This window comes from Sus scrofa, chromosome 17 (genome assembly GCF_054392235.1).
Source record: "Sus scrofa isolate SSC_HxYL_T2T_F1_AM1 chromosome 17, Sscrofa_HxYL_maternal_Yorkshire_Landrace_v2.0, whole genome shotgun sequence".
Classification (NCBI taxonomy): Eukaryota; Metazoa; Chordata; class Mammalia; order Artiodactyla; family Suidae; genus Sus; species Sus scrofa.
The window spans coordinates 12354489-12380045 of NC_139399.1; the positions used below are offsets into that span (position 1 = coordinate 12354489).

The 25557-nt window shown below is 42.7% G+C and overlaps 1 protein-coding gene across 3 annotated transcripts in view; it reads left to right on the forward strand.

Moving 5' to 3' along the window:
• The first annotated feature begins 10927 nt into the window (after positions 1–10927).
• Positions 10928–25557, forward strand: part of PDGFRL (platelet derived growth factor receptor like) — a 51032-nt gene continuing 36402 nt past the window's right edge. For 2 of the 3 annotated variants that reach the window (XR_014831878.1, XM_021077996.2), the window contains exons 1-2: positions 10928–11128; positions 19893–20190. Coding sequence is in view for 2 of the 3 variants with exons in the window: in XM_021077996.2 (XP_020933655.2) it covers positions 11074–11128; positions 19893–20190 (353 nt within the window). In the remaining variant the exon portion in view is untranslated. Of the gene's footprint in view, positions 11143–19892; positions 20191–25557 lie in introns of all 3 variants that reach the window. The other variant, XM_021077998.2, reaches the window with a different exon arrangement.

Consider the following 25557-nt stretch of genomic DNA (forward strand, 5'->3'; position numbering starts at 1 on the left):
CAGTGTGTTTTACTTCTCATGAATTATTTTTCTTACAAATAATTATATGGTTCACTAGATGAGACTAGAAGCTAAACAGTTATCTTTGTATGGTTTACATTTCCAGGATAAACATTCTCAAGCCCAGGTGACCACCTTAATCCAAGGGCAAGGAAGACCTTTATTTCGTGACAGTACTTCCAAGAGATCATTTTATTGCTATAATTAAAAAGCAAGTTTATGTGGAGTTCCCATTGTAGTTCAGCACATGAAGGACCCGACCCTCTCTCTGTGAGGATGTAGGTTCGATCCCTGGCCTCATTCAGTGGGATAAGGATCCAGCTTTGCTGCAAGTTCTCAGATATGGCTCGTATCCACTGTTGCAGTGGCTGTGGCTTAGGCCTCAGCTGCAGCTTCAATTCGACCCCTAGCCTGGGAACTTCCATATGCTGCAGGTGTAGCTACAAAAAGACCAAAAAAAAAAAAAAAAAAAAGCAACTTATGATTGTCTTGTCTAATTGAGGGTTTACTGTGATTAAATATCCAACAAGAGGGTAGGAAGCCTGGGTTTCTGGCTGCTAGTGTTGCAGCACCCCTGACATAGAACTCAGCATTTACATTCCACAGGTTCCAGGGTACATGTGGTCAAATTGCTTGACAGAATTCTGTCAAGCTGCATGTTTTCCTGGAGAGGAAGAGTTGGCTCTGCATGAGGTAGAGTGTTTCCGTAAGCACGTGGGCCTAGTCATAAGCCTTGCTGTTATTGCCATTACTCAGAAGCCTTTTTATTCTGTAATCAATCTAGAGTAGGCCCTCCACTTAGGGAACATGAAGAATTTCATATGTGAATATTAAACCTTTTACTGTAACAATATCAAGAAATGTGTTAAGAACATGACAGGCAGCTAAAACTATTATGCCCACTGTGTTTATTTAGGAGCAGAATTTAGTTAACAATTATTTTTCCATCGTGAAACACTTTGCAAACACAAATGTCTATGAAAAGATGCCCTGTCTGTGACTATGCTTTTTTTCTGTGAAAACTCAAATATGGGTTCTTATGTATGTGTAAGTGTATACATGTGTGTGTGTGTGTGTGTGTGTGCATGTATTTCAGATGTCAGTGTATAAGTCAGTTGGGTTTATGAGGGTCTTTGGGAAAGATACTGTTGTCTAGGATTTAAAAAAACCCAACTGATGGGAGAAAAAAATGTTTTCTATCGATAGGTATGCTTATACAAAAATTTTAGGTTTTAAACTTTTAAAATACATAGAAATTTTATATGTATAGTGTTTTCTATAGCTTCTTTAAGAAATGTATATTTATAATGTTTTTAATATGAAATCACTGAAGTCTAGTATGTTATACCAGGTGCTTTGTAATCTGAAATGGAGTTGGGGTGGGGCATTAGGGGGTTTCTGTTTCCTTGTGTCTGTTGCACGGTTTGGGACATTTCTGCCTTGACATGTGCTTATTAGGAAAAGCCAGTACTATCAGCTCTTTTACCACCTTGCTTTTCCTACATTTGAATTCATAACCTTTTGAACAAAATGATGTTTTTACTTTCTTGGGGTTATTGAAATTTTTGTATAGATCTAATTCGTAATCATTCACATTTATATAAAGTCCTTTCCAGAAATTTTAAAAAATACATGCACATTTTCTTAATCATGATTGGATAAAAACAGCTTAAATTACTTTTCTTGTTTGCATTTAGAAATATGCTCTCGGAACATTTTCAGTGAGAAACCTTTTATAATAGCACCTTTATTTTATACTCAAAGAAAGATGATTTGTGAATAACCAGACAAAGGCCATACCTACTCTACGTTTAACAAGGTAGCTATGCAAAGCCAAGTTTAAATCTGTTTTTGAAGAGTTCCCATTGTAGTTCAGGGGGTTAAGGACCTGAAGTTGTCTCTGTGAGGATGCAGGTTCGATCCCTGGCTTCAGTCAGTGGGATAAGGGTCTGGTGTTGCCACAGGCTGTGGCAGCTGCTGAGAGTGTAGGCTGGCAGCTGCAGCTCTGATTCGACCCCTAGCCTGGGAACTTCCATATGCCACAGTAGCGGCCATAAAAAGAAAAAATATATAATAGATTAATTAAAACTATTTATGAGAAAGCTTGCATTAGAACCTTTGCTATATACCGAAATACAGATTATTGCTTAATCATATTTTCCCCAGAGATGCTCATCAAGAGGAGTAAGATCAAATCATCATTTGGGACATATACATTAATGAAAAACTAACAATCTCTCTAAAACTTTATTATTATCAACTACAGTTGATAGAAAATATCTGTGTCAGAATTACCTTCCTTTAAAAGACAAGAGCTTGTCTTTCAGATTATTTCCTAAATTATTTGAACATTAGCAGGGAGAATAAGGCGCAGTAATCGCCCTGCAATGCTGATAATGCCAGAGGGAGCACATGAGTTTATCTTTTTTTCCTCTTAGATCAGCACGTCCTGAGATAATAAATCACATAGTGACCTTGTGCCGAGATTCCGACCTCCCCTCCCTGGGATGTTCCTGCTGTGCTTCCAGTGACAATACAATTCACACCAAAAATACCGTGTCCACAGAATTGTAAAGGATTTGGTTTAGAGTGTGCCTCTCCGAGTATGAAAATTCACATGATTAGTGTGAATTTGGGGTGTGTGTAATTAACTGGGTTTCTTTGCCATTTTTGTATTTTGGCTGGTGCCAAAATAGCGCCTTCTCTGTACATTTTCCACTTATGTTTTCTAACTTGTCCTAAAATATCAAGGGAAAAAGTACCAAAGTTCATGTAGGAAATAATGCCAGCACAGGTCATTTTTCAGTCACGTAGATGTGAAAATAAGGTTGCTTAACTTTGTTGTTTAGCTGAGGTTTTTTTTTTTCTCCTTGTACAATTATATTTAAACATTTTTGTAGTGGCTCTCTGGTTTCTGAGTTCTTAGAGGCTTGATCTGTTGTGATTGTTTATTTAGTTGATGGTTTTTTGTAATATTCATTATTGTTTATATGTACACAGTTTAGTCTCATTGATTTCAAATGCATTTTGTTATGGCTGAACCGAACTGGCACCCCTGTTGGCTTGAGGGAACTGTCATAGCTTTTATTCACCATGGCTGAAGGCACTGCCACAGTCTTTAGCCTTAAAGAGCTTTCACTAACCACTGACAGCTCCATGGGCATCAGGTGCCGAACCCTGGGGCACGCAGGTTGCAAAGTGCGAGCGTCCATAGCTGCCCTGGCTGGGTGGGATCTTGGGTTGACAGGGTAGAATATGAAGTGAAACACTTCACATGAAAGTAAGGTAGCTTGGGGTCCTTAATTCTGGCTCCAAATATCTCATGAGTACATCAAGGTCAGTGATCAGGACCAAGGAACTTCTATGACTCACGGAAAGGGAGACTGCTTCCTGGAACTGGCCCTACAGGTCCTGGCCCACTGCAGCTTCTGCACCAGCACCGATGGCCTTGGCGAGGAAAGTGCATGGACCAAGGCTAAGTTGGCAAAGAACCTTGTATTGCCAATGGGGCGGGTTTCCCTGGCCTGTGCCTGGTTAACAGGCTCTTCATCTTTGGTGCCCAGATGTTTTATTGCTTAATTTTGTCATCATTGTATTTCATAGAAACTGTTGATAGGGCCTAAAACCCTGCAGAAATTCTGTCTGTAAAAACCAACAGATACATTGGCCTTATGCGAATGTAGAAATTGTTTTGTTTAGTAGATAACTTTAAATTTAAATGCTTTTAATGATAGTGTTCCTTTTTCTCATTAAGTTGGGTTTTTTTTAGAATTTGTAATAAATAAAAACTGCTGCTGCTTTTCCACTGTAAAATATGCTTTCTAATGTGACCCTGTCTTTTTAAAATAAATTTTAATATTACTTATAATAGTGCAGTATGCACATGTATCACACCTACCAAAAGTATACATTTCATACTTATCTAATTTAAACTGGGAGGCTTTACAGCTCAGAAATGAGTGCAATCGAAATGGAAACAATAGCTAGGCAATTTATTTTCCCCTTCTATATCTTTTTTTGTCTTTTTGCTCTTTAGGGCTGCACCTGTGGCATATGGAAGTTCCCAGGCTGGGGGTTGAATTGGAGCTGTAGCTGCCAGCCTACACCATAGCTACAGCAATGCAGGAGCTGAGCCGCACCTGCAACCTACCCCACAGCTCATGGCAATGCTGGATTCTTAACCCACTGAACGGGGCCAGGGATTGAACCCATGTCCTCATGGATACTAGTCGGGTTTGTAACCCACTGAGCCACAACAGGAACTCCTTGCCTCTTCTGTTTTAAGTAGACCAAGGTGCTGGGATCCACTCTTCACCTTCTGTGTCTCTGGATGAGTGGCTCTGGGAGCATTAGAAATGTCAAGTATTTACATTAGAATAAGATTATCAGTGCTGTACTTAAAACCACTAAAGTTAGCTCCTGCTCAAGCCATAACACACTAATTTAAAAAAAAATTCTTCTTAGTTGTATTACTGTATAGTTAATGAAGACTGTTTAGAGAAGTGAAATGTCCTTATTTGGGGGATGGTGGGGACAGATGTCCTAAGTATAGGTAGACTTTTTTTTTTTTTTTTTTTTTTTTTTGCTTTGTAGGGCCACACCTGCAGCACTTGGAGGTTCCCAGGCTGGGGCTCGAATCGGAGCCATAGCCATCAGCCTACGCCAGAACCACAGCAACAAGGGATCCGAGCCTTGTCTTCGACCTACATCACAGCTCACGGCAACACCGGATCCTTAATCCACTGAGCAAGGCCAGGGATCAAACCTGCAACCCCATGGTTCCTAGTCGGATTTGTTAACCACTGAGCCATGACGGGAACTCCTCCTAACAAATTTCTGATGTTATTCCCCACTTTGGGGGTGGGGGTAAAGGAAGCAGAGGAGTGGAGAAGTTTTTCAGAACAAAGTAGTCATGAACAATTCCCATTAAGATTTACAATGAAAATGCTGCGTATAAAATGACTCACAAATAAGAACACCGTAATGAAAGCACTATATCATGTTAGTCTTTGGTGACCCAAAGGGCTTGCTGTTTTCATCACCCATCAGATACACACTGTTTATCACTTGGCTTCTAGAGAAAATAAATGGAAAGGAACATGCTCATATAGACCTTAGTCTATGTGCAGCCTGCTCTGCCCCCAGGCTCACTCCTTTCACCCTCTCATTTCCTGATGTTTGCTTCTCCTGCTAGTCTCCCCTTTTCTCTCCAAGTCTCCACTTGTTAGGCCCTTGCCCTTCAGATAAAGGTGGTAATGGACAGTTGCTCAGATAAAGCCGTGCCCTCCCACTGCTTCGCTGGACCCTATTTTATTCTCATTTTTAATTATCTTTTTTGATGTATAATGTTAGTTTGAGGTATGCAACATAGTGATTCAACATTTAAAGGCACTTTTAAGAAGCCACATATATGTTGTCCGTCTCCTATTTTCCCGCATCAGGTAGTAGCTGATGATCCAGGGGAATCTTGGACCCCCTGGTTTGTTACATTCTTGAGCAACCCCACAAATCGTGAGGCTGGGGGCTGTGGATTACAAGCACTAAAGGCCAGTGTCAGAGCGTGGTGCAGGGAGCAGACAGGCATCAGCTAAGAAAGAAAAAGTGGGTGTTGCAGGTAATACGATCACTGATCTAAAAACCCAAGAGATCAACTGAAAAACCCAAGAGATCAAGTGGACTATAATAAGAGGGTTCATTAAGGTGACCAAATGCAAACATGCAAAGATTAATCATGCCTTAGGAAACCAGCCTTCAAGTTGCCTTTGACTTAGAGCTGTAAGGCAATGCTTATTTAAATTGGCCAATATTATAGCAGTTGTTGGAGAATGAATGAGAAAGGTGGATGCAAACAGATTCTAATGATAAAATTCCTTCTCACCCTAGAGACAACCAGTTTGTGTGTGTGTGTGAAATACAAACCCATAAAAATATAGCTTTGGTAGTTTTATTTTTCAGATTCAGAATTGTCTTGAGATTGTCTCATTCAAAGATAATAAGCCTGTGACTATCAGCTAACTGTCTTGGAAAGCTCCTGCATTTCTTGTAACACTTGTGCCCATCCTAACAGATTGTGTTAGTTCCTGGGGCTGCTACAATGAAGTGTCATGAACTGTTTGGCTTAAACAGCAGAAATGTGTTTTCTCACAGCTTTGAAATCCAGGAGTCAGAGATTAAGGGGTCAGCAGTGTCGGAGTCTTCTGAAGCCTAGCTCCTCGCCTCCTTGACCTCATTTTATTTTATTACCTCTTTAAAGACCCTATTTCAAAATATGGTCACATTCTAAAGTACTAGAGGTTGGGACTTCAATATTTAAATTTGTGGGAGGCCAGTGGGAACACAACCCAGCCCATAACACAGACTAGGGTAAGTTTAGATATGTAAATTTAGCTAAAGCATACGTGATAGAGAAAAGGTTTGGGAAAATAGGATTCTAAAATTATTTTATATTTACTAGTTAACCAATTTGAAAATGTAATGGGGGAAAATTCCATTCATAATAGCAAAACAAATACATAAGCAACCAAAAATAAAAACCAAGTTCAACAATTAACAAATAAGGGAGTTCCCATTATGGCTCAGGGGAAACAAATCTGAGTAATATCCATGAGGACACAGGTTTGATTCCTGGCCTCTCTCAGTGGGTTAAGGATCTGGCACTGCCATGAGCTGTGGGGTAGGTTGAAGATGCCCCTCAGATCTGGATCTGGCATGGCTGTGGTATAGGCCAGCAGCTATCGCTCCAATTAGACCCCTAGCCTGGGAACCATCTTATGCCATGGGTGCTGCCCTAAAAGACAAAAAACAAAACAAAAAAACAAAAACAAAACAAAAAAAACCTAAGCAAGATTTACATGGAAAACTATAGCTGTGACTATAAACATGCAAGCGCTTAACTATATACACATACATATCTGCATGCATACACACATTTAGGCAGCCCAAATTTAGCTAAAGTGTATTTGACATAAAATACATTTAAGAATGCAGGTTTGGGATTACAGAATTCCAAAATTGTTGTCCTAATACCACCATTAACCAATTATAAAGTATAATGGGGGAGTTCCCATTGTAGCTCAACAGGTTAAGGACCTGACATTGTCTCTGTGAGGATACAGTTTCCATCCCTGGCCACTCTCTGGTTTAAGGACCTGGTGTTGTCATAAGCTGTGGTGTAGGTCACAGATGCAGCTCGGATCCTGTGTTGCCATGGCTGCAGCTCTGATTTGAACTCTAGCCTGAGAACTTCCATATGCTGCAGGTGTGGCTATAAAAATGAAATATATATATATATATACACACACACATATAAAATGGGGACATAAAAATAGATTTGAAAAAATGGAAAGATATATAACAGGATGACGCATTCCAGGATAGGAAGACTCAATATTGTACATATGACCATTCTTTCCCCCAAATATAAATTCAATGCAATTGTAATCAAAACACAATAAAATTTTTATGGAGGTTGACAAGGTGAATCTGAACTTCATCTGGAAGACAAAATGTTCAATGATAATTAACATAAAATCAATGATGGGGGCATCTCTTACCCAAACAAATAAAACATACTATATATCACTGCCAATTCAATGCAGTGTGGTGTTTCTATAGGTACAGATATAGAAATCAATAAAATAAAATAGACAAAATTGAAACAGACCCATGTACATGCGTAATTTAATAACACTAAAAGTCAATTTAAAGAGTGGGAAAAGGAAAAATCACTTAACGAATGATAATATAACATTGACTATTCAACTAGAAACACATAAAATTAGATTTATAATTTGTGATACAAAAAAACAATAGATGGATTTAAAAATTAAACATGAACAACAAAGTTATAAAAGTTTTAGTCGGAAATATAAAACAGGTACTTTGATCATTTGTGGCAAAGAAGGCCCACGAAAGGGATATAAAACACAGAAGCCATGAAAAAAGTTACAGAAAAGTGTAACTGCTAAACATTTGCTGAAATTGCTTGAAGAAAGGCACCATCAGCGAAACGAAAACACAAGCAAAGGATTAGAAGAAAATGTCAGCAGTCTGTACAATCCCCCAGAGCTGATTCACCAGAACATATTAAGATCCCACTCTGGTAAGATAGTAATTAATTTTCAAATACAAATGACTAATAAAAACATGATTAGAGCCCATCCCCAGTAGTAATAAAAGGAGTGGGAATCGAAGAGCATAATGAGACCTCCCCTCCAGACTCTAAAAATCAATTAATTACATCCTGCACTGGCGGGGTGTGAAGAAGCATGTAGGCTCACATGCTCCCAAAGAAAGAAGAATTGGCTACAGATAGGTACAGCTTTGTTGAATTGGCAATATTAATCAAAAATGTTAAATAGCATGGCCTTTGGCTGAATAATTCCACTTTCAGTTATCTATGTTATAAAAACACAGCATATAAAGATATAAGGATGGTTATTGCAGTATCTTTTGTAAAAGAGTTTTTAAAACAACCAAAGTCTCTATAAACAGGAGCAAAATTTAAACTACAGTGCCTCTTTACTACCAACTAGTTTATAACTAGAAGGAAGGGTCAGGGACATGAAAGGCTATTTTTACTGTTTTCTTATTCCTGCCTTGTATAATTCTGTTATAGTTTAAAATGTTCTAAAATTTAAATAAAATTTTTTAAATGAAAGAAAACACAGGTGAAGCAACTGAGTGCCACCCTCATTAACGCCACCTCCCTTCATCTGTGTGCATTTAGTCTTTTTCTCGTGAATCAGCAGCAGAGACCTGTGGCAGAGAGCTGTTGAGTGATTCTGCTCTGTCCTTGGGTCCGAGGCTCCAAGGAGTCTAAACTTTCATGCCCATCTGCACACAGCTTTTAAAAATTCATTACAATGTTAGCTGCTTTTTTGCTGGGTTTTTTTTTTTTTTTTAATGGCTACTTCAATGGCTGCTATTCCTCCTCCTGGCTCCTGCAAAAGAGGGAACAGACAGCCCTGTTCCCTTTCTCCCTCCACAGAGTGATTGGCGGTTCCATTCATATGGGGGGGGTCCTGTCATCAGGTTACCATCTCCAATCTGGGGGCTTAAGAAGGGCAAAGTGGTGGTCAAGCTCAGTCGGAACCCACTTTTTTTTTTTTTTTTTGGTCTTTTTAGGGGGCACTCACGACATACGAAAGTTCCCAGGCTAGGGATTCAGTGGAGCTACAGCTGCCAGCCTACACCACAGCCACAGGTGCAGGGGATCCAAGACCTACACCACAGCTCAGGCAACGCTGGATCTTTAACCCACTGAGCCAGGCCAGGGTTGGAACCCGAGTCCTCATGAATGCTAGTTGTGTTCGTTAACCCTGAGCCATGACGGGACGCCAGGCGGGCCCTGTTTAAAAGCTTTCATGTGTTGTAATTTCAACAGCTTGTTTTAACCTTAGAGTGAGGGTTCCACCCAGAGAAGTGGGAGGTCACACAGAATCTGGATTATGACTTCCTACCAGTTTGACTTTGGGTGTCCTCACCCATCAAATGGGGATGCTACCAACCACACAGCTTCCCTCATAGGCTTGTTGTTAATAGGAGACCAAGAAATGCATGGGAAGGGTTCTATGCTCTGCTTGGAACATAAAATAATTATTACTTTTTAGAAGCTTGTGGAATACAAAACTTAATAGGACATATTTCCTGCCCTCGAACTTGGGATGGTGCAGGAGAAAGAAGCACAACAAACTATTTTTGTTGTAGCTGCTACCATGAGGTGTTTATTCTAGAGAAGCGCTTAGGCTGAGCGAGGAGGAGGTGAGGCTTGAGCTAAGCCTCGAAGGAGGAGTTAGGTTTAGGCCAGGGACTGGGGGATGGGGAGAGGACAGGCCACTGGTAAAAGGAGGAAGGGGACTTGGGGGGGCGGGCAGCAGGAGTGGTGAACCCCCTGGGGGCGGTGGGGGGTTGGGGGGTGATGGAGGGTAATGTTTGTGTGGAGGGCAGGGCAGGATGGGGAGCAGCTGCAGAGGACCCGCATCCTGAGAACGCTGGAGAATTTCTGAAGGGTTTTAGTTGGGATAGATATATTTTTAGAGTTGTATTTGAGGAGAGCTCCAACTGTTGGGGAAAGTGTGGATTGAGGAGTGAGAAAGAGAGGGCAGGGAGACCAACTAAGAGGCGGTGGCCACTTCCTGGTGACAGAAGATAGGAGCCTGAGTGGAGCGACCATGGTGGCAAAGAGGGCTGGACGTGAAGCACAGTCAGCACCAAGACCCGGCAGCACCTGGGGCTGTGCAGGGTTGAGGGGAAGATGGTGTAGACAGAGTAAGAGCCAAGGAGTGGACTTCAAGGAGTCAGGAAGGAGGCCATGATGCTGTCACTTGACTCTTTTCTGGCACAGTCCCTCCTAGACTCTTGAGTCTTGTGTAGGCACTGGGATTGCTGAATAAAAGAAGTTTCTCTAAAACCTCCACCAGACCCTGGGGAGGGAGCCAGACTGTGATGGGTCCCCCCAAGGCAGAGTACCTTTGCCACTGGAGAACCCCAGGACTCTAAGGTCTCAGCTGCAAGGGATATGCCCGTGTCCGGCAGAGCCAGGACAACCGAGGCAATGGTCTTGTTAGGAAAAGACGTGCTGAGAAGGAAGAAAAAGGGGCACTTTTTACAGAGCATTAAGGCTGGTGAGGAGCACTGGTGACATTTGGACAATTCCGGTTAAGTGCGACCCCGTCAGTACCAGCAGGATTTCGATGGGCCTTCGTGAAGTTGGTAAACTTGATAAAACGCCGAGCGTTGGGGAAACTCATTGACTTGTAATTAACATTTCACCCTCGTCGCTCGCTCGCTCTCGGCGCCAGGAAAAAGCGCCGCGCTTCACGGTTCCGCCAGGGGGCAGGAGAGGTTACATTACACAGAATTAAAAAAAAAAAAAAAAAAAAAAAAAATCCCCAAACTTTCCCCCCAAATCTGTGTTCTCTTCCTCATGAAACCGAATCCTCCGGCTGTGGCGTCCCAGGCGCCCGCCCCTCTCCCGCTGCCTCCCCCGGCGCCCCTGCCCTCGCCCTGCGCTGTCCGAGCGCCTCGGACCAGCTTTCCGCAGAACCTCGACCCCCACCGCTTGCCCTGAAAATGAAGGTTTGGCTGCTGCTGGGTCTCCTGCTTGTGCACGAAGCTCTGGAGGATGGTGAGTGACTCTAGGTAGGCGGCTAGCCGGCTTGTGCCCGGACCTTATCCCCGATCCCTCGTGATCCTCCATCTCTTCTCTAACTTTAGACCTTTCCGGCCGGCCCTGGAGCCACTCCTGTCCCGTGCACTTGTCCGCTCCTAGTAGGGTCTCCTTACTCCCTCCACCCCACTCACTTGGAGCTCCAGAAACGGTGACAGCTGTCCCGACCCCTAGGATTCCCACCAGAACCGCTCCTGCGCCGCTGGAAAGCCCTAGGCAGCCAGCAAACCAAACATACCCAGGCAGCGCCTGGTCCAGCCCCTAGTGTCAACGTGTCGGTCTGGGAGGAGGCGCGGTGCAGCGGATCCGCTCACCTCCTCGGTTCGCTAGGGATCCCAGCTTCTGAGGGCGGGTGCCCCCTAAGCTGATTCTTTTGCAAAATTCCTCCCCCACTTGTCTTCCTTCCCCATCTGAGTCCTATATTTGTTCCCTATACCAACTTGGGCTTGAATCCTGAAAGATGTGCCTGAATCTTAGGCAGATATTTCTGAATATTAAGCCTTTTCAAAACGACTCAAAACCCCACAGCTCTTACTCTTCTTATCTGATTGGAAGGAAAAGAGGAAGAAAATCGATTTTTGTACAGCATATGGGGGCCCTTGTGCCACTGCACTTTTTTGAATGTGTGCCTGTCCTGGACCCACCCTGTTGTGTAGATTCAAAGCCATAGGGTCAGGATTTGTTTGTGTGTGTGTGTGGGGGGGTGTCTGTTGTTATATTTCTGTCTATTATTTCTGTGTGTTGGTGATTGTTTTGTTGGCTCTATTATTTTTCGATTGGTTACTTGTATAGTATATTTGCATCTGGTATATCCTGAAATCTCTCTTGGAAGTCTACTCTATAGTCACTATTTTTGTTTAGTTTTGGTTGAAAAGCAGCTTTTACTGTTATGCAACCTCATGCTGGATCCAGTTCAACCTGGCTCACATTTTATCCACTACTCAGTCCTGACCAGTTCCCTCCTTTCCCGTGAAACTAGAAGCGTTTGCCAGAAAAACACCACATTCTGGTTTGCAAAGTCTATAATAGTTGTTGGGCTTGAAGTTGAATGTGAAGTTCCTTAAGCCTAGAGCCTTGCTGAGTAAAGTGTAGCAGCCGGTCTGCTGGGGAAGAATGGGTCCTCTGCCTAGACAGCAGTTGGCTTGCTTTCGTGTGGTCAAATGCAGTATTAAATTGCTCCTGGCAGGTCCTCATATGTGATGGCTGAAGTGACAGAAATGCAGTATTTGGTATCATTTTTTTGCATAGGGCCAGAGATGGTCAGACAAAATAATTTCAAATGGCCCATCCACTTGATTACACAATTCACTCAAGACACCTGCCTGCCGCAGAGGCTCAGGGAGCAGCCTCAGCCTCCTGATTCTCCCGGCCACCTCACGCCCAGATCACAAACATCTGCCTGGATCAACTTGCATCTGTTTAAGTCAAATGCAATTCATTCAAACAATATACGTTTATGAGATTCAGAGGAAATTGAAGACAGACTATTTTATAAGAAATAATTGATACATTTTAGGTATGATCACAGCACTGTGGCTTCGGTTTTTTTGTTCATTGTTTGGGTTTTTTGATTTTCTTGCAGGGGAGTTTGTTTTCGTTTTTGTTTTTTCCGGCCTTGGCGTGCAGTGGTGGGATCTCATTTCTTTTTTTTTCTTCTTTTTTTTTTTTTTGCTATTTCTTGGGCCGCTTCTGTGGCATATGGAGGTTCCCAGGCCAGGGGTTGAATCAGAGCTGTAGCCACCGGCCTTATGCCAGAGCCACAGCAACGTGGGATCCGAGCCGCGTCTGCAACCTACATTGCAGCTCACCGCAACACCAGATCCTTAACCCACTGAGCAAGGCCAGGGACTGAACCCGAAACCTCATGGTTCCTAGTCGGATTCGTTAACCACTTCGCCATGAAGGGAACTCCAGGATCTCATTTCTGAGACCAGGGATTGAACCTTAGGCCACAGTGGTGAAAGCGCCAAGTCCATTAGTTTAGGGGGTTGGTAATGATAGGCCACCAGGGAACTCCTTCTGTGTCTTTATCTGGCCTTTTCCTCTGGGTGTGGGTCTCTTATAAGAACACCAGCACATTGTATCCTAATGACCTCATCTAAACTTGATTATGTCTACAGATATCCTATTTCCAGATAAGGTTACATTCATGATACCAGAGGTTAGGACATCAATGCATCTTTTGGGGACACAGTTCAACCTACACAATAGGGTAGGGGGATGGAGAGGGCTGCAGTGGGCAATGTGAGCGTGGTTTCGATAGGAGAGTCAGAGACCAGCCTGGAGGGAGGAAGCAAGTGCTGCTTGTCAGAACAAAGAGCCATGTGAGCCAAGGGCACCTGCTTCAAGGTGTCATGGTGGCCAGTGTGGCTGAGGGAGCATGAGGTGTGAGATGAGATTGCAACACCTTGCAGGGCATGGGAAGACTTAGGGCTTTGTTCTAAATTAGATGAAAGTCATGGGAGGGTTTGGAGCAGAGGCTCAGCCCGTGGTTTGACTTATATTTGCAAAGGTAGGAGTGCTCAGGTGGAAGCCAGGAGCCTGAGGAGGGGGCTGTTTGAAAAGTCCGGGTGAAAGTGGCTTGGTCCTGGGTGGTTGAAGTAGATGTAGGAAGAAGAGCTTGGGGGCGGGAGTCTCTTTTGAAGGTGAAGTGAAAGGATTTGCTGCCAAAGTGGACATGGCTTTGGAAAGAAAGAAGAAACTCACGTGACTCAGAGGGGGTTTTTTTGTCTTGTTTTTGTTTTTCTGAGCCACAGGATGAATAGAGTTGCCGTTTACTGATGATTGGACACTGAAGAAGGAGCCGATTTGAAAGGGCATTTAGAGTTCAGTGTGGATACGTCCAATTTGAGATGCCAATTTGCCTTCCAAGTGGCAGTGCTGAGTAAGCGATAGAATATTCAGATCTGGAGTTGAGAGGCCAAGTCAGGACAGGAGAAAGGCAGCTCTCAGTGTATAAATGCTGTTAGTGCCAAAGGGACTGGTGAAGCCACTTAGGGATTGAGATTGAGAGGAAGGGGTTTCATCCCTTTGGATCAGGCAGGGAAGGAAGATGAGGAAGGCTGCCAAACAGACTGAGTAGGAGTTGTTAGTGGAAAATCAAGACAGTGCCATGTCCTGGGATTCAAGTGAATGAAGTGTTTCAAGAGAGTGGGCATTTTGCAATATATACAATAATGGCTTTGTGATGTTGCACACCTGAAACTAACATGAGCTGTCAATGACATCTCAATTTAAAAAAAAAATCAAGATGAACTGTATTCCAATGGATGTGCTAAAAAAAAAAAAAAAAAAGTGTTTCAATTTAAGGTCTTTATCCTGAGATGGAAGTATGTAATTCTTAGAAGTTGCTCTTTCAAGAAAATGAGACTTTAAGCAGTGGTAGGGAGAGTATTTTGGAGTGGAGTTCTGGAAGGGAGTAGGGAAAAGAAAGACTCTTATTGTTCTGCATTTTCATCTCCCTACTGTCGTTGCTTTTGCGATATTTCAGATTTGTTCTTGGAGAAATGGATATTCCTATGGGGTGTTTTATGAGGAGTGAAAAAAAAAGAATGAGGTGTGCCTCTATTTATATAACTGGTTAGGGGAACCCATCAGCTACTCAGCACATTTATAGAGTGGAGGTTTTGATGCTGTTCCTGGGTCAGATCTCCCCCTTCGACTGCCCATAGGGAGAAAAATCGAACAGCTGTAGGCCTTGGTTGCTAATGGCTGTGTTTACATGGAGTCCTGGTCTAAGCAGCTGTCAGTGATTCTTCTAATGAATTTTTCTCCTCCAACATAATCTGATAGAATGTGAGAGGTTGGAGTTCCCTTCGTGGTGCAGCAGAAACACACCTGACTAGCATCCATAAGGATGCGGGTTTGATCCCTGGCCTCTCTCAGTCGGTTGAGGGATCCGTTGCTGTGAGCTATGGTGTAGGTTGCAGACATGGCTCAGATCCCACTGTTGCTGTGGCTGTGGTGTAGGCCAGAAGTGTGGCTCTGATTGGACCTCTAGCCTGGGAACCTCCATATGCTGCAGGTGTGGCCCTAAAAAGCAAAAAATAAATATAAATAAAAATAAAAATAAATAAATTAAAAATTAAAAAAAATAAAAGAATGCGAGAGGTTCATAGTCAGGTCACCTTTCTTGAATAAGGTTTGATTGCAATCAATCCTCAATTGCTGCTAAAGCATTACAGTCCTTTGCCCTGCGTACTTCTGGCTGTGTAGCATTTAGTCATTCGTTTTGGAGACTGGTGTCTCCTCACTCCGGATTCTAATGTATGCTTTGGAAAAGCATCTCCAGCCCTTCCAGGAGGGTTGCCCTCATTTTGGGCATCAAGTTCTGTTTGACTTGGAACTTCTTGACAAAGCCTGCCCCACCCCCAACAAAGAAACCACTCAGATAATGGTGCCGTGCATGACATTCTTGCAAATAAAATGAAACGCTAATCTCAAGTGAGTTGAAAGCAACAGCATGAATCAGAGAATACTCTAGATCTGGTTTTTTCACTGCCTTTTTAGTAACCTGGGTGGAGCTATTTCCTTTTTTTTTTTTTTTTTTTTTTGTCTTTTGTCCTTTTAGGGCCGCACTCATGGCATATGGAGGTTCCCAGGCTAGGGGTCTAATCGGAGCTATAGCCACCGGCCTACGCCAGAGCCACAGCAACGCGGGATCCGAGCCGCGTCTGCAACCTACACCACAGCTCACGGCAACGCCGGACCGTCAACCCACTGAGCAAGGGCAGGGACCGAACCCGCAACCTCATGGTTCCTAGTCGGATTCGTTAACCACTGCGCCACGATGGGAACTCCAGTCTCAGCATTTTAAACACAATAACTCCTTAAATCCCCGCAACAATCCATGGGCTAGTCATTGTTATCGTGTAATTCTCAATTTATGGATAAGGGAACTAAGAGAGAGGTAAGTAATTTCCCAAGGTCATTGCTGACTTATCATTCAGGACCTGAATTCCAAAATTACATCTAATAGTTTGTAAAATTTACCCCCTATAAATATGGGGTAAAATTAAAATTTTGTGCCATAACCTCAAAATGCAGTGGTAACAGACCTTCGCTTTTATATATATACAATATAAATTCTTTTTTTTTTTCTTTTTTAGGCCTTTGGGAAATGATTTACTTAGGCTAAAGAGTCACATTCTTTTAAAAAGTTAGACATAAAGAGTTCCTGTTGTGCGTCAGCGGGTTAAGAACCATGCATAATGTTTGTGAGGATTCGAGTTCAATCCCTGGCCTCAATCAGTGGGTTAAAGATCTGGCATTGTCATGAGCTGTGGTGTAGGTCACAGACTTGCCTTGGATCCAGCATTGCTCTGGTATAGGCTGGCAGCTGCAGCTTGGATGTGACACTTAGCCTGGGAACTTCCTTAAGCTGCAGATGCAGCCCCAAAAAGAAAAAAAAAAAAAAAAAAAGATGTGGCATTTGGCAGTTGCTTAGTCCTAAGACTTGTTCCTGGGGCTGCTGGTCTGGCTTCTCCAACTTAGTGTCATTACTGTCAAACCATGGGCCAATTCCTCAGTCAGGCAGCAGGACCAGCTGCTATATTCTTAGACGGACAGATGGGCCTGTTTGGTCAAAAGGTCAAATAATTTTTTTAGGGATAATAGCACATACTTGAAGGCACAATATCCAGATTAAGTGAATATTCCTGAGTAGCATCACCACCCAGGCTCTGAGAGCCATCATCCAGGCCAGGGGCATGGGTTTCCCAGATTCCAGAGGATTTACAAACACTTGTCATTTCCCTAACTTGAAGTCCTATTACATGATCAAGAAAACACCCAATCAGACACCAGTCCAGAGGTCCATGGTCTCATAGGCATGGTATGACTGAAATGCATGCAGGGTACAGATGACCTGGACACCATAATGGTAGGCTTTTATTTTCTGCCTTAAGAATAAAACTGGTGACATTTACTCTATTGCCATTCTGAGATTATGCTTCACAATTGATGTTGCTGGGTTAGTATGTTTCTGTGGGTCTAATGTGTTGGCTGGGATTGCAGTGCTTCTCCTTCTCGAGGTTGTGGAAATATGTGCATGAGTGCATTGCCCACCCCATTGGTCATTAGAATCCTGGTGTATTTACCCCAAATATTCACAGCCTGGGGAGATCTTGACAAACAGTAGATTTAACAGCAGCTCTTGGGGACCTGCCTTGGAGACTAGGGCTCAAGGACACAGCTCTGGTCCCTGGCAGGACTGAGAAAACTCAGGTGGGCCCATCACCCAGAGTTACCAGAGTAGAGGAAGGCTGGGAAATCAGATGAGAGTCAGACCCAGGAAATGGACAGGTCACAGTGGAACTGGTGTTGGGGAAGGGATGGCAGGGCTCAGGGACAAAGGCAATGAGCCACGGAGTGGATGCTGACACTAAGCTCACAGTGGGATGGGTTCCAGAGCCTCAGCCAGGCTGAACCCAGAGTACGGGCCAAATGGCTCCTATTTCTAAGAGCAAAGGGCAACACACTAAAAAAGCCAAGCTCACCATTACACAGCTGGGTCCATGGCAGTTGAGTTTTGGGTACCAATGATAAGTGTGTGGCTCCATGAAACATTCACAAGCTTCACAAACATTCACACCCATGTAACCAGCCCAGAACAAGACCGAGCGGGCCTGGCAATCCCTCTCCTGTCTCTTTGGGATCCAAGGAAAACCACCACCTGACTCCTAGCCTCAGGGATTCTGACCCGAGGATTCTAAAAAATCCAAGTTTATGTTATTTATAAATCGGGAAACCTGCATTCCTGCCGTCCTTTGAGAAATTGGATCCTGTAACCCTGGGCACTCAATCCCTCAAGGTAGCTGCTCCTTGGAAAGGGTGTGGCCTCTCCATGACCGCTGGCTCACCTCATTTTTGTCCCCTGCCTGGCCTGCTGGTTAAGCACTTGCAATACTTGCCTTTTTCCATTTCCCCATCCTAGTTTCAGTGTCTTTGTTCTCTTGACCACGTCGAGCCCTTTACATGCCAAGCTTATGCTATATAAATATGAGCATCAAAGAGGGACAATTTTTTTTCCCGATTTATCACATTTCCCCATTTTGTACAAATGCCCTGTAATTCCCTTCACTGACCGATATTTATATTGTTATCTGTTCAAAATATCTACTGGCTGTTTATCTGCATGTACTAAAATGGACATCAGGAGAAGTGAGTTTTTCTCCCACATTCTGCCACTAACCATCTTTGCACGATTTATTTAACATGTGAGGCTTCCTTTATTACTTATAAAATCTATAGCATGAGGACTTTAAGTGGTCTCTCAGGATCCTGTAACTCTGGATATTCTGTAATTCTGTGGGCTTCTATCCAGGTCGCCTTGGAGCAGAGAGTGGGGCAAATGAATGGCCTAGTCCTTTCATCCTCGCTGGGTGGACACAGCACATGGCCACGCAGGCCAGGTGGTCAGTTAAGATTCCTGGAACTCAGAGGCTTCTCAAGGCTGGACAGCGATGTCTGTAGCGAAGGGAAAAGCAGCAGTATGAAAATGGACTTGAAGGTGGTCAATTCTTATTTTTCCACTTGTGGCAGCAATTCTCAACAGTGTTGGTGATAAGATCCTCCTCCCCCAGCACCTTTTGTTGGCTAAGTTCTAAACCATTGCTACAGTTACCACTGAGTTGTAATAATGTCTATGGTGGGTTTTTTTTTTTTTTTTTTTTTTTTTTTTTGTCTTTTAGGGCCACATATGGAAGTTCCCAGGCTAGGGGTTGAATCAGAGCTACAGCTGCCAGCCTACAGCACAGCCACAGCCACACGAGATCTGAGCCACATCTGTGACCTACACCACAGCTCATGGCAATGCCGGATCCTTAACCCACTGAGTGAGGCCAGGGATCAAACCTGCATCCTCATGGATATGAGTTGGGTTCTTAACCCACTGAGTCACAATGGGAATGTATTCTATGTATTTTTTTAAATGAGCACAGGGTTTGCACGTATTTCTTACTAAGCCTTGAACGGATGGTGTCAGCCCTGATGCACTCTTGGACTGATGCTATTGCATGTACTCTTTTGGGAGAAAGTTGGTGGTGGTTCGAAATCTTGTTGGGTGTGCTTGCAGTACAATCTGCGCTCCACTCCCTGTACATATTCCTGCCTTTAAACAGTAGGTTCCAGATGAGCAATGACAGGACTGAAATGGCAAGGACCAAAAACAGATCTTAAGAGGCTTTGGTTCCCCCACACTGGGTCATTGCTTTGAAGATGCTGAGGTTGTGTGTGAACTGCAAGGAAAAACAGTTTTATTTGGGAAGTATGAATGTTAGCTCTACAGGAAATATTTTACTGACTTTGAACAAAATCTTTGAAGTTGAAATCCACTCCCTTTCAGTTACTAACTGGTTTAGAGGAAAAGAATGAACCAAGAAAATCATTATTCCCAAAAACAATTTTGATTTAAGAGGAACTGGGTATTAAAAAGTGACAAGGGGGGTTCTCATTGTGGCTCAGCGGTAACAAACCTGACGAGTAACCATGAGGATGCGCGTTTGATCCCTGGCCTCGCTCAGTGGGTTAAAGATCCAGCATTGCCATAAGCTGTGGTGTAGGCTGGCAGCTGCAGTTCCAATGGGACCCCTAGCCGGGGAACTTCCACATATCATGAGTGCAGCCCTAAAAACCAAAAAAAAAAAAAAAAAAGGTGACCTGTTTTAGGGGTTGTACTGTTAGGCTATTAACAACCACTGTTCTCTCCTCACATTTGTCCCAGTTACAGGCCAGCATCCTCCCAAGAACAAGCGCCCAAAGGAGCCAGGAGAGAACAAAATCAAGCCTACTAACAAAAAGGTGAAGCCCAAAATTCCTAAAATAAAGGACAGAGACTCAGCTGATTCCGTGCCGAAGACACAGTCTATAATGATACAAATGATGGATAAAGGTCGCTTCCAGAAACCCGCTGCTACCCTGAGTCTGACGGCAGGGCAAACCCTGGAGCTTCGATGTAAAGGGAATAAAATTGCATGGAGCTATCCTGCTTACCTTGACACCTTTAAGGACACCCGCCTCAGGTAAGGACGCCCACCTTGGGTAACCCCCCCCCCCCTTTTCTTTTAACTTGTGTTGCTTCAAAGATTTTGGTTTCATACACTTGTTTAATATCGCATTGTTTCTGACATCTACCATTTCACTTTAGTAGAATATAAAAATCAAAGCTCAATGAGCAAAAGCCATTGATTTTATTTCTTCACCCAGTTTAAAAAAAATGATCGCAAATCCTTTCAACACTGGTTAAACAGTGAACTCTTATAAGAAGCCGTAGGACAGATCATTGAAACTGTGATGTATTGAGGTAGAGATGTAAGAATTAACATCATAAGAATAAAGGATGCCATGCTTTGTTGTTTTTAAGTAATTGTAATGAAAACTGACTAATGGGAGATTCTTGTGAACAACTTGACTGGAGATGAACTGCTTTTAACACTTTCAACGCTTCTGATGATTTTTTTATTTTTCCAAGAATAGGGCTTTTTTCATATTATTTTTATTTTTGAGACTTTATTGGAGTATAGTTGACTTACGATGTTAGTTTCAGGTGTACAGCGAAGTGAATCAGTTATATATACGTATATCCATTCCTTTTCAGATTCTTTTCCCATATAGGTTATCACACAGTATTTGGTAGATTTCCCTGTGCTGTACGGTGGGTCTTTATTACTTATCCCTAGTAGTGAGTATATGTCAATCCCAGCCTCCCAATTTATTCCTCCTCCCATCACAATTTCCCCTTTGGTATCCATAAGTTTGCTCTAGAAATCTTTTGAGTCTATTTCTGTTTTGTGAATAAGTTCCTTTGTATCATTTTTATTAGATTCTACATATTAGTGGTCTCATATGATATTTGTCTTTCTCTGTCTGACCTCACTTAGTATGATAATGTCTAGGTCCATCTATATTGCTGCAAATGGCATTATTTCATTCTTTTTTATGGCTGAGTAATATCCCATTGTATATGTGTACTACATCTTCTTTGTCCATTCCTCTGTCAATGGACGTTTAGGCTGCTTCCTGGTCTTAGCTGTTGTAAATAGTGCTGCAATGAACAATGTGGTGCATGTTATCTTTTCAAATGATGGTTTTCTGTGGATAGATGCCAGACATTGCTGGATCATATGGTACTTCTGTATTTAGTTTCTTATGGAACTTCCACATTGTTCTCCATAGTGGTTATGCCAACTCACATTCCCACCAACAGTGTAGGAGGGTTTCCTTTTCTCCACACCCTCTCCAGAACTTATTGTCTGTAGATATTTTAATGATGATTATTCTGACAGGTGTGACGTGGTACTTCATTGTAGTTTTGGTTTGCATCTCTCTAATAATTAGTGATATTGAGCATCTTGTCAAGGGTTTTTTGGAAATCTGTCTGTCTTCTTTGGAGGAATGTCCATTTAGATCTTCTGCCCGTCTTATGATTGGGTTGTTTTAGGTTTTTTTCATAAAGCTGCATATGCTGTTTGTATATTTTGGAGATTAATCCCTTGTTGGTCCCTTCATTTGCAAAGATTTCTCCCATTCTCTGCATTGTCTTTTTTTTTTTTATGGTTTCCTTTGCTGTGCAAAAATTAAATTTAATTAGGTCTTATTTGTTTATTTTTGTTTTTATTTTCTTTAATCTAGGAGGTGGATCTTAAAAGATATTGCTGCGATTATGTCAGAGAATGTTCTACCTATGTTTTCCTCTAAGAGTTTTATATAATCTGGCCTTACATTTTGATCTTCAATCCATTTTGAGTGTGTTCTGTGTGTGTGTGTGTGTGTGTGTGTGTGTGTGTGTGTATAAGAGAATGTTGTAATTTTATTCTTTTACATGCAGCTGTCCAGTTTTCCCAGCACCACTTTTTTTTTTTTTTTTTTAAGGGCTACACCCATAGCATGTGGAGATTCCCAGGCTAGGGGTTAGATCAGAGCTACAGCTGCCAGCCACAGCCACAGCCACAGCAATGCAGAATCTGAGCCACGCCTGCGACCTACACCGCAGCAGTGCCACAGCCTTAACACACTGAGCAAGGCCAGGAATGGAACCTGCATCCTCGTCGTTCCTAGTCAGGTTCATTAAGCACTGCACCATGAACGGAACTCCCCAGCACCACTTATTGAAGAGACTGTCTTTTCCCCGTGGTAGATTCTTGTAATTGACTATATGTGTGTGGATTTATTTCTGGGCTTTCTATCCTGTTCCACTATTCTATATTTCTGTTTTTGTGCCAGCAGCAAGTATATGGCTTTTACATTCAGAGGCATCAATTGGTAGGAAAGCCAAAGATTTCTCATGTTGAATGAGCATCTTCAGGAAAAGTGGTTAAGGTGATGATTTTGAAAACTAAGACAGGGAAGAAAGTCGAGTGTATTTTAGAAAGTACCAGAAAGGGCCTATGGGGTTGGGGGAGGGGTGAGTCCTGCATATCTTTGGGGAAGTCTCCTAAACTCCCTCCCTCAGCTTCCTCATGCAAAGAAGGAAGGGGATTGGACTATATGATTCCTAAGATTCCAGACTTGTCTTCATGCTTCAGGATAGAGAGAGAGAGGAGATGCCTGTTTGGGATGATTGGAATGGGAGAAAGAATGTGGATCTTGGGCATCTATCCCAAACCCTGCACGTTCATAGCAGATTCCTCTTTCCACACAAACTCCACCTCCTTGGAACTTCATCTTCCTCAAAGTCATCCCCCCCCAACCACTTAGTTGCTCATCTTGGAAACTGGGGTGCAACCTTGCCCTCCTCCTCTCACCCTCACTCTGCACGCCCAATCCATCACCAAGTTGAGACACTTCAGCTTTCGTAAGAGCCATAAACCTGTCCTCTTTCCATCTCTGGTGTCACCATCCCCAGTTCCAGGCACGTCATCCCACATCCTGAGTGCTGCAGTAGCTGTACCCAGGCTGGTCCTCCCTCCTCCTCACTGCAGCCAGAGTGAGGTTTAAAATCTGATCTGGTCTTGTCCCTCCCCTTCTTAGCACTCAGACGTCCCCACTGGCGATAAAGCCCAGCATCCTCACACGTCTCTGAGACCCTCCCTGATCCCCTCTCTCTGGAGTCGCCCCTGATGTCTAGATTGGTGTCTCTGCTTTCATTGTCCTGGGTTCCTGTGACATCATCAAATGTACGAAGCTCTTGCAGACTTAGAACTTGCTGCCTTCATGGTCTGTAACACTCTGGGCCCCTCTTTACTGACTTCAGCCGCAAGGTCACTTTCTCTGGGAGGCTCATGTCAGGCCTCCCTAGGTTTGTGTCTTCACAGCTACTGGTACATTCTCTTCTGAGCACTTTTCATACTTGTAACTCTTGTTTTTTCTTTAATCAGTATTTTTCACTGGGACTTAACTGAGTGCATGGCATTTAATTTAATCTACTGAATGACTGAATGGCAATCTTCCCCTTATTTCTCACACACATACACCCTGGTGAGTAAATGAATGAATGAATGAATGAATGTATTATCTCTATCTACCTGACTTCTTATATTAAGACCTCTATCACATTTTATTCTGGCTTAATCAGATGTGATGGTGTAGAGTTTTGGTTATTGGCTTGAATGAGGGGTGGAGGGTGAGACAATTTTCCTCATTTTTATCTCTATACTTGAGGTGTGTGTGCGTGCGTGTGTTTACTGCTTGGAACAAATCTAGCAAGATTTACTACCATTTACCTTTTAAGTGACTTAATTTACCAAAGTCAAATTTCTGCACTTTTTAAAAACCAGAATTGAGTTGATTTAAATTATTCTGAACAGCTAGTCTTTGACTTAAACTGTTCTAAACCTCAGTGATTTGGCTCTTTTAAGATTTCCTATTTTCGAGGAGTATTTTCAAAGTTATATGAGCCAAAATATGTTTGGAAATATCTTAAGGATTCAGAGTGAGGTGAACATGAATCTGCATTGAAGACAAATAGCCCAGAGCTGAAAAAACCAATTTTGACTTAGCATTAAGTAGGATTTATTCAAAGCACAGTTAAGGCTTTATAAGAAAATAAAGACAGATGTGGGCCCCTGAGGACTTTATGGAAAAATGTGAAAAATGTGAAAAACATTTATCAAACAACAACAACAAAATCACGATTTATTTGACACCAGATATTCAGCAAATCGGCTCTTGACATCTTTCCCGGAACATGGTGGCTGTGGATAGAGAAGTATTCATCTGGTGTTTTCCTTCCCCATGGAATGAGTTCTTTCCCTTCTGATGGTGTTCTGAAAGCCTGGTCATTTTAACCAACTTTGGTAGCTTTCTGGAACCAAGTTCGCCTGCTACTCCATTTCTCCGCATTTCATCTTCTGACCAGAAGAGGGAGCATGTCATGGACCGGTGGTCAGGCTGAAGTACAACTAGATTGCAATCCTGCCTTTAACCATTAACTGGCCAAAGTGATCTTTGATGAGTAATTTCCCTAGAACCCAGTTTCCTTATCTGGAATATGGAGATAATAGTATCTTTGGTAAATGCTGCCTGGCCCGTGTTTGGTGTCCAATGAGCTGTAATTGTTTCTAAGCAATGTGTACTTCTCAAGTATATTTTGGGGCAGTTGATGCTGACCAGGACTCACATAAATCAGGAATTGTGCCCAGCCAATGTGGATTCTGATACAGAGGATCCAAGAGAGTTTGGACCTTCCTTCCCCACTTTCATTTAATTGAGCAATTCTTTTTTTTTTTTTGAGATATATTCCCTCTATACTGACTTTGAAATTTTTTTTTTTTTTTTTTTTTTTTTTTTTGGTCTTTTTGCTATTTCTTTGGGCCGCTCCAGCGGCATGTGGAGGTTCCCAGGCTAGGGGTTGAATCGGAGCTGTAGCCACAGGCCTACGCCAGAGCCACAGCAACGTGGGATCCGAGCGGCGTCTCTGCGACCTACACCACAGCTCACGGCAACGCCAGATCGTTCACCCACTGAGCAAGGGCAGGGACCGAAGCCGCAACCTCATGGTACCTAGTCGGATTTGTTAACCACTGTGCCACGACGGGAACTCTGACTTTGAGAATTTTTATCATGAATAGATGTTGAATTTTGTCACATGCTTTTTCTGTTTTTTTATTTTAATCCTTTGTTGTTAATGTGTTGTATCGCATTGACTAGTTTGTGGATATTGCAAAATCCTTGCATCCCTGGGATAAATCCTACTCGATCATGGTGTATGATCCTTTTAATGTATTGTTGAATTCAGTTCACTAATACTCTGAGAATTTTTGCATCTGTGTTTATCAGAACATTGGCCTGTAATTTGTGTGTGTGTGTGTGTGTGTGTGTGTGTGTGTGAGATGCTTTTATCTGATTTTGGTGTCAGGGTGATGCCAGCCTCGTAGAATGAATTTAGGAGCATTCCTTCCTCTTCAATTTCTTAAATAGTTCGAGAAGTATTGGTGTTAATGCTTCACTAA